The sequence below is a fragment of the Solanum tuberosum genome, unplaced genomic scaffold (genome assembly GCF_000226075.1).
Source record: "Solanum tuberosum cultivar DM 1-3 516 R44 unplaced genomic scaffold, SolTub_3.0 scf00458, whole genome shotgun sequence".
Taxonomy (NCBI): domain Eukaryota; kingdom Viridiplantae; phylum Streptophyta; class Magnoliopsida; order Solanales; family Solanaceae; genus Solanum; species Solanum tuberosum.
The window spans coordinates 50,029-62,143 of record NW_006239378.1 but is presented as its reverse complement, the minus strand read 5'-3'; the positions used below and the strand labels follow the sequence as shown (position 1 = coordinate 62,143).

The window sequence follows — 12,115 nt, the reverse complement described above, 5'->3', positions numbered from 1 at the left end:
TATATATATATATATATATATTATTCTTATTTTTATTATTATATATATATATATTATTTTTATTATTATTATTATTATTTTTTCATGCCTTTGCACTAGCCATCCAAACTCTAGATTTTAACATCCGAGTAAGGTGCGCATTATCCTTGATAGGATCAGGGCCTATGTTTTGAGCATAGTTCTAAATTAGCCACCCTCAATTTTTGTTGAGGTGCACATTGTCACTAGGGACCAGGGCCAAAATAGAATTTTCTTTTCCACACAATGTGGCATTTCACCCTTAGCTATATCAACCAACAATTTTCAACCCTTATTCTTTAACATAGTGCATTAAGGATTTTCATAGGATCAAAAAGGCTTGGTATCAACAAACATGTTTCGGCTTATCATGTGGTTTATCAATAAACAAGGCTAAAGGCTCAATGGGGCTTCACTAGGGATGATTTCAATGGTAGGCATACAAGTAGAGTTAAGAATTGGTTATTTCAAAGTAACGCCTCAATCACATTCCCTAAGTCATACAAGCTACTAATTCAACACACACAAGGCAAGTTCTAGATATCAAGTTAAGCAAGAACCAATCAACACTCTCCACACATGGTATCATGACACATATAAAGATATATCAACTAACATGCTTATTCAACTTGCATTATGGTATCACTACACAATTAAGCCCATTTTCATATTAATTTGAGTCAAAACTTAAGAGTACACGCTAGTTACAAGGTCAACAATTTATTGCATTTTTTAAAATATGACTACCCATGACGTTTGGCTACTTATTCGGACATAGCTTCAAAAGACCAAGGTTGGTTTCTCAATCCTACTCTTCTATGTGACTAATTTTCCCTTAAGATGGTCATCATCCATCCATCATTGGGAACTGTCACTCCTATGACGACTCTAAGACTTAATAAAGCAATAAACTAGTCCTAGTCGGTTCAAAGGGACAATCCTCAGCAAAAGTACGGAAAACAAACGCTGAGGAACCCAAAATAAAAAAATTTAACTAAAAACTAACACTAGACTCTATAAAGCAGCAAACAACTATATACAACAGAGACATATTACCCACTCCACACTTTAAAAATAAGCACTGTCCTCAGTGCACAATTAAAGCAAAGTATAGAGTTAGGAATACTCCCTCGGGCCTCTAGGCCTCATCATCACCGCCATCGAACACCATTAAGGCATTTGCTTCACCAACGGCATCAGCAGCCTCCTCCTCATCTCCATATTCTCTTCAGTAGTAGGCTCATCATCATCCAAAGGCTCTAAAAAAGCGGGACCAGACCTACATAGAAAGGATGCACTGTTGATCAACGGATAGCGATCCACCAAGGTCTTCATCTCCTCGTCAGTAACCGGATGCCCCCTATCCGCAACTACAACTCTGCCATACCGAACATTCTTGCCATGACGCTGTCATCATGGGCTTGCCTCTCTTGAGCAGACAAGATAGGTCCATAAGACGTATCTAGCGCCTTTGTTCGGGTCACATCCACTAACTTACCCGTTAGATTCGGGTGATAAGCAACAATTATGTTTACTGTTTCCTCTCTAATACCCTCAGCCCTCAGAAAATGGGTGATCAGCCCCCCGTAACAAAATCTACACCGCAAATTATTCCTAAATTTCATCATATTTTGCCTCAGGATTACCCCAACATTTAATGGGCATTCCCTTCATCAGCATGTAGACCAAAACTACCCTATCCCTCTTCACCTCAGTCAAATGTTTGGCAGGCAATAGCACACTATCTTCAACCACACCCTAGCAACCTGATTAAAGTTAGCAAAATAGAGGGCATTATGCCTCCCAGTATCCTTACTCCTCTCCCACCTAGCAGTTGAATCAACCCCACATAAGGTATGTCGGATATCCCTATAAGAAGGTTTATCCTTCAAGTTATTAAACTTATCTGGGTCACAATTCGGGGTTCCTAACAACTCATTCAGAATTCAGGCAGAAAACTTGACATCTTTCCCCCTAACAGGCACAATTTATATTTTGTTTCAGTTAGCCAATTAACATAAAATTCTCTATCTAATGTCAAATTGCAATCCCCCAGATTTTAAAAGATAAACCTCAAACCCAACTTATTAACAGACCGATAGATATAAGGGAATTGCGATTGTAAACTTACCTTATTGACAAATTCGTCGCCCATATACTTCACCTCTTGTTGACATTCGAACCATTCCTATTCATACCTTTGCACAACCTTCTTACCAAATTTTGCGCAGGCTCCCGGCTACTAGAGGACCCGAAAGCTTCTCCTTTCCTACTCCGCTTGGAACCCGCCATAATTTTTGTTGTTGGGGCCATCACCACCTGTGAAGAAATGAAAAAAATGGAGAAAAGAAAAAAATTAGAAAAAAAAATAAGGAGGGGGTTCGGCTGGCAGTGGGTAGTGGTGAGGGGAGAAGATTTGAAAGTGTGGTTTAAGAAAGAGAGGGAAGAAATGTGGAGAGGTGGAAGAAGGAAAAGTTTTAAGAAAATAGGGAGGTGTGGGAATGAAGGAATTTGGAGAGTGAGGGAGGAAGAAGAAGAATTAGGGAAGAAGAATGGAAAAGAAAGAGTTTGGAGGATTTTAGGGGTTTGGGTCGGTTGGGATGAAGAGAGAATAGGGGATGAATGTGAGATATGGGTGTTTTAAGGGGTGGGTCGGGTGAAATCTGGGTCGAAACTCGAAAAAAAAATCTGGGCATAGGGGTGATGGGAGGGGCGACGCGCCGCTTAGTGCGCCTGAGATGGCGCTCTGACATGCATTGCCAGGCGCGGTGCTCCCCTCAGCGCACCTGAAAGTTTCCTGTGATGTTCGATGCCAGGTGCGGCGCGCCAACCAGTGCACTTGGCTCCAGAATTATTAATCTTTTTTTTTTCTTTTTTTTTTACAAGCTAAGTTACAAATAATGAAAAATCCTATTTAACTAAAACTAAGAACTAAAAGAACTTCCTAGATTCTACGAATTTAAAGCAAAACTAAAACAATAACAATAAAAAAATTTAAACACGGACTCCCTATCTATTACATATTGTTCATGGGTTGCCTCCCATGTAGCACTTGATTTAACGTCGCGGCACGACGCAACTTGGATCATTTATCATTTAGCTCAAGAGCTTCTCGATCACGATCCGAATCCTCACCGAAATAGTGTTTCACTCTTTGCCCATTGACCAAGAACGTAGGGCTAGTCTCACCTTGAAGTTCAACTGCCCCATGTTATGTCATTCTAATAACTTCGAACGGACCATTCCACTTCGACCTGAGTTTTCCAGGGAACAACCTTAGTCTAGAGTTAAAGAGTAATACCTTGTCTCCTGGATTGAAAGTACGAGCCACTATGTGCTTGTCATGCCACCTCTTCGTCTTTTCTTTGTATAGCTTGGCATTCTCATACGCATGGAGCCTAAACTCCTCAAGTTCATGCAGTTGATTCACTCTCTTTTTACCGACTAGCTCGGGGTCCTAGTTCAACTTCTTAATCGTCCAGTAGGTTTGATGCTCTAATTCCGTCGGAAAGTGACATGTTTTTCCAAATACTAGGTGATAGGGAGAAGTCCCTATGTGTGTCTTGTACGCAGTCCGATATGCCCACAACGCATCATCCAACTTCTCATCCCAATCTTTCCTCTGTGCATTCACCGTTTTCTGCAAAATTTGTTGTACCTCTCTATTCGACACCTCTACTTGGTCACTTGTTTGAGGATGGTAAGTTATCGCAACCTTATGACGAATACCATACTTAGCTAGAAGGTTCTTAACAAGATGGTTAATGAAACGCTTACCTCCGTCACTTATGATTGCCCTTGGAGTGCCAAAGCGAGTAAAGATTTGATTCTTGATGAACTTTATCACCACCCTTGAATCATTGGAAGGAAGAGCGACCGCCTCAACTCATTTGCTAACATAATCCACAGCCACAAGAATGTATTGATTTCCACTTGATGGTGGGAAGGGACCAATAAAGTCAATATCCCACACATAAAAAATTTCCACCTCCAGAATGTTACTTAGTGGCATCTCATGTCGTGTTGAATTAGTACCCAACCTTTGGCATCTATCACAACCCTTCACAAAAGCAACATAATCTTTAAATAACGAGGCACAAAAGAAACCAAATTGTAGTACCTTATGAGCAGTGTGCTCTCCTCCATGATGACCTCCATATGGGTTAGCATGACAACTTTCCAGCACTTTGTGAACCTCAGATTCCAGGATGCACCTTCTCACTACCCGGTCTACCCCTTGTTTGAACAAGAATGGTTCATCCCAAATGTAGAACTTGGTATCATGGTTAAGCTTTTTCTTTTGTTGGGTGGTAGCACCTGGAGGATAATCACTACTTACTATCAAATTCACTATGTTTGCATACCAGGGCACTTGAGAGATATCCAATGCCATTAATTGTTCATCTGGAAAATCTTCCCGAATTTGCTCACCTTCATACACATGTGAAAAATCCTCCAAATTAGATAAGTGATATGCTATTTGATTCTCCGTACCCTTCCTATCCTTGATTTCGAGGTCGAATTCTTGGAGAAGCAAGATCCACCGAATCAACCTTGGTTTAACATCCTTCTTGTTGAATAGGTACCTAATAGCTACATGGTCAGTAAAAACAATCACATTAGTACCTACCAGATATGATCTGAACTTGTCGAAGGTGAACACTAGGGCCAACATCTCCTTCTCAGTCACTGTGTAATTCGCTTGAGTAGAGTCAAGGGTCTTGCTTGCATAATAGATTGAGTGGAACACTTTATTCTTTCTTTGTCCCAACACTGCACCCACTGCTACATCGCTTGCATCACACATGAGTTCAAATGGTAATTCCCAATCAGGGGCAATTAAGATGGGGAAGCCCTTCAATTTAAGTTCCTCTTCAAGCATCTCAAAAGCTTTCAAGCACATCTCATCAAAGTCAAACTTCACCTCGTTCTCCAGAAGGATGCACATGGGTCTTGCTATCTTGGAAAAATCCTTGATGAATCTCCTGTAAAAACCTGCATGACCAAGAAAATTATGCACACCTTTTTCAGAAATAGGAGGAGGCAATTTTTCAATAACCTCTACTTTAGCCTTATCAACCTCCAACCCAGAGTTAGATACCTTGTGCCCCAACACTATTCCCTCTTTTACTAAAAAATGACACTTATCCCAGTTTAAAACTAAGTTAGTGTCTTCACATCTAGCAGTACTCTATCAAGATTTTGGAGACATACCTAAAAAAACTTCCCAAAGACAGAGAAATCATCCATGAACACTTCTACAAAGTCTTCCACCATATCATGAAAAATGGCCATCATACACCTTTGAAAATTCACCGGTGCATTGCAAAGTCTGAAAGGCATGCGTTTCAAAGCATATGTACCATACGGACAAGTGAATGTGGTCTTTTCCTGATCCTCGGGTGCAATCAAGATCTGGTTGTAACCTGAATAGCCATCTAGGAAACAATAGTACTCCTGACCTGCTAACCTGTCAAGCATTTGATCAATAAAGGGAATAGGGCAGTGATCTTTCTGGGTAGCATCATTAATTTTCTGGTAATCCATACAAATTTTCCACCCAATCACTATTCTAGTAGGAACTAGCTCATTCTTTTCATTCCTTACCACAGTCATACCTTCTTTCTTTGGGAACATATTGTACCGGACTTACCCACTTACTATCAGAGATTGGGTAAACAATCTCAGCATCTAACCACTTTATCACTTCATTTCTTACCACTTATTTCATAAAAGGATTTAGACGACGTTGATGTTGTGCACTTGGTTTGTGATCATCTTCCATGTAAATTCTGTGCATACATAACGCCAGACTAATCCCATGAATATCAGCCATCTGCCATCCAATTGCTTTCTTCCTCCGCTTCAAGACTCACAGTGCCGCCTCAACTTGTAAATCAGACAATTATGCAGAAAGTATAGCAGGCAAGGTTTCATTAGTACCCAAATAAGCGTACCTTAGGTGAGCCGACAAGGCTTTTAGCTCCAACTTAGGAGCCTCTTCAATTGATGGTTTTGGCGGGGAACCTAACTCGCGATCTAAGGACTCCACTTGAGTCCTACGAGTTTCTACTACTGCTAGATTTAAGTATGATTCAGTCTCTTGAGCTTCAGTATCTCCCTCTAACTCTTGACCCACTAACACTCTTTCTAACGGGTCTTCAGATACAATTCCTATGTAATCAACCACAGTAATAGCAGACGATTCTTCGTAAATAAAAGGTAATTTTAAAGGACGGTAAACATCAAATGCCTCAACCTTATCGTGTGCCCTCATAGTTAGTTGACCAGCTGCTACATCAATCAATGCCCTACCCGTAGCCAAGAAAGGTCGTCCCAAGATGAATGAAACTTTAGAATCGGGTTCAAAGTCTAATACCACAAAATCTACCAAAAAAATTAATGAACATACTTGTACTAACACATCTTCTACCACCCCCTCTGGCCTAGCAATAGATCTATCAGCGAGTTGGAGAATAACTGTGGTTCTTTTTGGACTACCCAACCCAAGCTTTAGATACAATGACAAAGGCATCAGATTTATACTTTCCCCTAAATCACACAGTTCGCGGGCATGGACACTTTGCCCAATTGTAATCTGCACAGTGAAACTCCCCGGATCTTTCAACTTCTTGGGCAGTTTGTTTTGAATCCTGGAGCTGCACTTCTCAGTCAGTGCTACAGTTTTATACTCTGTGAACCGCTATTTGTTCACCACAATATCCGTCACATACTTAGCATACTTCGAGATTCCCTGCAAAATGTCAACCAGAGGTAGATTAATGTGAACCTGTTTAAGGAGAGAAAGAAACTTACCGAAGCATTCATCTTCATTCTGCTTTTTAAGCCTTTGTGTAAATGGAGGCGGTAACTTCTTTTGAGGAATGGGAGCCTCAACATTGGAGCTTTTTACTACCTCTTCCCCTTTCTTATCTTTGGTGCTAACCTCAGTGTCTCTCTTCTTTGGAGCTAGTTCATGTAATTGCAGCCCTCTTCTAGTACTTACCGCATGTAGTTGCTTTGGGTTGGGCTCAGTATCACCGGGCAGCCCACCTTGGGGATGCAAGTTCAAATAATTAGCTACTTGCGCCACTTGTTTCTCCAAACTCATTTGAGACATTTGGATGTTTCTGATGTTCTCATCCTGCTTATCTATTCTAGCACTTACCTTGGTCCCTATTTCAGTCATGAGCTTTTGGAATAGCTCTTCATTGGTCATCCCCCCTTTTGGTGCACTAGGATTTACACTTTGGTTGGGATTTTGGTACTGCTGCCCAACCCCTTGGGTACGGTATTGATTCACCCCTTGTGACTGATTTTGGTTTTGGTTTCCCCCCAATGAGAAGTTAGGATGGTTCCTCCAACTAGGGTTGTAACTATTACCATAATTTTGTTGGCCTTGGTCTCTTTGCGCATTACCCACATAATTCACAGAATCCGGATTCTCCTCACATTGCTCAGCTTCATGGTTTCCACCACCACACACCTCACACCAACGGGCTGCCTATTGTACCATGTTTACCGGAGCTTGATTTAGAGCCAACTGTTTAAACTATAGGTTCAAGTTATGTTGCATTGCATCTATCTTGGCATTTATGGCAGTAGCTTGGTCTACATCTAAAATCTCTGTAGCTTTTTGGGTTGTGGTTCTACACATTTCTCCTTATACCATTGGTTCCCCTCAGACAGTTTATCATTCACTTGTTATAGCTAAAGCCTGTCCAGCTGCTGCACTATTAAGAATACCTTTTGCATTGTAATCTAAACCCTCAAAGAAAGCGTGAGCTAGTACCTCATTTGTTTGCATGTGGTGCGGCAAGCATTCAACATTTGTTTAAAGCGCGCCCATGTTTGGTACATGTCCTCACCCTGCTTTTGAACAAAAATTATTATCTCCCTCCTCAGTTTGGCAGTTTTCTTGGATGGGTAGAATCGAGAAAGGAATTTCCTTGCTAGATCATCCCAAGTAGTGATGGAATTTGGTGGTTCAGAATCTAACCAACGCCTTGTAGCGAGTATGGAAACAAAGTCAGCCTCACATAATTCGATGTGACTCTTATTGGGGTGTATGTATTAGTAATCTCTATGAAGTTCCTAAGATGGCTTTGAGAGTCCTCATGGGGGAGACCAGTGAATTGCCCATTAGTATGGAGACTATGCACCATGCTCTGCTTTAGTTCAAATCTACCCCCTGGTGGAGGTTTTCTAATACTGGATGCTAGATTTGCGGTGAGTGGGACTGCCACATCACGAACTGGTCTTGCAGGTATGATAGGTGGTACTCCTTGATTATTCAGATTTTCTGTGTTATTGTGATTTCCTTGGATGTTCACATTTTCTGGGTTATCCACATTGCCTGGATTTTCATCATCGACGTGACCCAGTGGACCTAATCCCAACTCTCTGTGTCATCCTTGATTTGCCATCTTTCTGCGCTAGCGCAAAACTCTCTCAGGTTCGTTGTAAGGTTCTACAAGATCACCTTTCCGAGCCAGACTTGAAATTTCAATGCCTGCAAGAAACAAGCTAAGATCAAGAAATTAATAACTGAAGAAACTAATTGTAGACTTAAGAAGATTGAATATAAGTCAATTTCTAAGTCCCCGACAGCGGCGCCAAAAACTTGTTGCTCCCTAAAATACACGCAAGTGTACGTGGTTGCACAAGTAGTACATATTATTTAAGAAACGAGTTATCGTTCCCAAGGGACTTATCATCAACTTATATTCACTTAACGCTACAACTAAAAGTAACCAAATAACATTTTCAAGAGTTGATGATTTAGTTAAGTAACTACTAATAATTATGCACTAAATGAAAGTAACCGATAGTGAACGACTTAGTTAATATGTTTCAAGCAAGTTTAAAAACAATTCCAGGGCTGCAACATACATTGAATATCATGCATCATATCATTGGCTGAGAATTCACTTCAGTAGTCAAATTACTGGTTTATAGGGTTGATAGTATGGTCCGGGTGGTTCGCCTCTCGCCGCCTACCCCAGTTAGCCATCTAACTACATCGTTGAGCGGGGATAGATAAACTAACTGGCGAGCATTTATATTTCATCCTATTTCGTAACTAAGCAAGGTGTTCGTCTGGGCGTCATTCCTAAACACTAATCACCTCAATCTAATGGGTGGACCGATGCTCTCTATATTCTCTGGTCTATATAATGCCTCCTCGTTCGATTTTAAGATTAGACACTAGATTTATTTTATGGTGCACAAGCATAAAATAGTAAAACAAGTATCTAGAAGTAATTTTGATTGACAACCGAAAATCAATTCATAAAGCCTCAAACATTCAACACATAATTCATAGCTACAGCCCCAGAACTAGGGCGGTTAGCTACTCATGCTATTAGAAATCAATAATAGATAAATGTTCTTACAAAATTCGGAAAAATAGAAGAGTTAAAGGATTACAAACTTGAATTCTTTCTCTTGCACACTAACAAACGTTCCCCTTAATTATGGAGCCTAAGGATCTATTTATAATAGTAGAAAAAGTTGGGAACAAATCCTACTAAAATTAGGAATCCTAATTAATGTTTAAAACTTGGAAAAGTCAGAAAAATGGGGTGTGTCGCGCTTCTCAGCGCGCCTTGAACTTGATTCTAACGTCTCCTCCTTGGCGTGTCGCGCCTCTCAGCGCGCCACACAATCCTCTCTGACGTTCCACCAGTGGCGCGCCGCACTAACCAGTGCGCCAGCCACTGGTGGTTTTTGCCTTAGCCGTTTTCTTGCACATCTTTGCTCCTTCTTTCTTCGTTCCAACTCCAATTCCTTCGAATGCTCCTGAAACAACTAATCATGTGTGTTAGTGCACAATCATCACAAGTTATACCAAAAATCAAGTTAGTAACTAAAGATCATTCTTCAATCTAATCAATTTATGGGCCAATATCGACAACTTAGGTATATAAATATGCCTAAGATCATGGCATACCATTTGAACATGAGATTGAGGAATCATTGAGTAACATGAATAATGGTTATGAAGAATGGATTGGTGAATTTGGTGAAAGTCATGACCTTCATGTTGTTGCTCTAAGCTTTCGATTACTTAGGCTACAAGGTTACTATGTCTCATCTGGTAAGTAATACGTCATCCCATCCAATTTATGTGAACAAAGCTTGTTTGTAGATAAGAGTTTTTAACTTTTTACACACTAGCGTGTGAATACATATTTTGAAACAGATGTTTTTAGAAAGTTCACCGATGACCAAGGAAATTATTAAAAAGCAATGGTTAACGACATGCAAGGATTATTAAGCTTGTACGAGGCAACACAATTCAGAGTACATGATGAAGAAATTTTGGATGAAGCCGTTAATTTCACCACCACTCTCATTTGAAGTTATTGTTGCCTAAATTGAGTAATTCTCTATCTATGCAAGTCAGCTATGCCCTAAAGTATCCAATAAACAAAATTATAGCCAGGGTAGCAACTAGAAAACACACATCGTTTTATCAAGAAGATAAATCATGTGATCAAGTGTTATTGAATTTTGCAAAACTGGACTTCAATACATTGCAGAGGATGCATAAAAGGGAGCTATGTGATATCACAAGGTAACTAGCAAGATACACAATCAATAATATCACAACACTGTTTTATTAAAATCAAATAGATTTTTTATATTGATTTTGAGATTTAACTTTACATTTTAGGTGGTGGAAAGAATTGAACTTGGCAAATGAACTACCTTTTGCAAAAGACAGAGTGGTTGAGTTGTACTTTTGGTCTTTGGGTGTGTACTTTGAGCCCCAATATAATGTTGCCAGAAATATACTAACCAAAGTGTTATGTTTCGCTTCAATTACTGATGACATCTATGATACCTATGGAACACTGCATGAACTTACTCTCCTCACAAATGCAATAGAAAAGTAGTATGTTTTTTTTTTGGAAACATTAAATATACTATATCTACGTTTCAGTTTATTTTCCTAACATTTCTTTTTAGTCCATCCAAAGGACAATATATTTTTTTAATAAAATAATGTTGTGATATTATTGATTGTGTATCTTGCTAGTTACCTTGTGATATCACATAGCTCCCTTTTATGCATCTTCTGCAATGTATTGAAGTGCAATTTTGCAAAAGTTAATATCACTTGATCACATGATTTATCTTCTTGGTAAAACGATATGTATAGCAAATGTATTGAAGTGCAATTAGGAGTCATAATTAATATCAATCACATAATTACCTCACTAATAGCAAAGTTGACTCGAAATGACTTGTTCTCCTTTGCCAACTCTTTCTCCACTTCACTGTAAAAATCTAGGAGAGCAGTGTAAAAGAGTTTCATAAACGGCGCTAGCTTTTCTGCAGCGTCGATGTTCCACCTATTGTATAAATAAAAGAGATTAACGTTTATCTACCGATGATAGCGTAGTACAATAAGAAAATTATATTGTCGATTTATTTTTAGAAAAACATATTCCTCTTAATATATCCACATATTGTATACGCATTAGGTGGAGTCATTAATAAAATTCTTACTTACACATTATTACATGGAACAAATCTTGTAAGCGCTACTCTCACAAATATTGAAAAGATATATAGTTTAATAAAGGAAGAAATATTTTTAAATTTTGTGTCTATAAATATATCATAATATATGTATGGTTATAATATTTTGAAACTTATAATTTTAAATATTTCATAATACTTGCGTGGCTTTCTCATTGAGGATAAAATAAAAAGTTAAAGTAAATTCTTCAGAATTAATTAGTAGGAGTTTGATCATAGGATTTGAGACTCAAATTTGAAAATTTTAATTTATAATCTCGTATATATTTTGAATTGATGATATATTATTGTATACAAATAACGATAAAACTCTCTTTCCTAATAAACTAGAAAATATTTTTATTTCGTAGTATTTTTCAAATTTAAATTGAATAAGCATTTGCTAATGTATTATTTGGTTTTAAAGTTAAATTGAAAAAAGCATTTGCTAAAATATCTAATTTCTAATGAATGATTCAAAGTTATGATCTAAAACATGTTCAAATGGGCTCTTAAACTATTGTCCTTTGGATGGACTAAAAAGAAATGTTAGGAAAATAAACTGAAA

General features: G+C 38.7%; 1 protein-coding gene and 1 long non-coding RNA gene across 2 annotated transcripts; one reads left to right on the top strand and one right to left on the bottom strand.

The window, feature by feature from the left end:
* Positions 1–5,923: 5,923 nt before the first annotated feature.
* LOC107058190 (uncharacterized) lies at positions 5,924–9,031 on the bottom strand. The gene is made up of 5 exons (XM_015303594.1): positions 9,019–9,031; positions 8,501–8,530; positions 8,181–8,374; positions 6,809–7,522; positions 5,924–6,721 (listed from the first exon to the last, which is right to left on the bottom strand). The coding sequence occupies exons 1-5, from the start codon at positions 9,029–9,031 to the stop codon at positions 5,924–5,926; spliced, it is 1,749 nt and encodes a 582-aa protein (XP_015159080.1).
* Positions 9,032–9,836: 805 nt separating this feature from the next.
* LOC107058187 (uncharacterized) lies at positions 9,837–11,218 on the top strand. The gene is made up of 3 exons (XR_001471828.1): positions 9,837–10,117; positions 10,223–10,597; positions 10,697–11,218. It is a non-coding gene; the product is annotated as an uncharacterized lncRNA (long non-coding RNA).
* The last annotated feature ends 897 nt before the right edge of the window (positions 11,219–12,115 follow it).

Excerpts from the sequence above, each read along its gene's own strand:
- LOC107058190 (XM_015303594.1), bottom strand. Across the intron at positions 8,375-8,500 it reads TTCAAGTCTGGCTCGGAAAG|GCAATGTGGATAACCCAGAA; the intron begins GTGATCTTGTAG and ends ATGAAAATCCAG. Across the intron at positions 6,722-6,808 it reads TTCTTTCTCTCCTTAAACAG|CGGTTCACAGAGTATAAAAC; the intron begins GTTCACATTAAT and ends GTGAACAAATAG.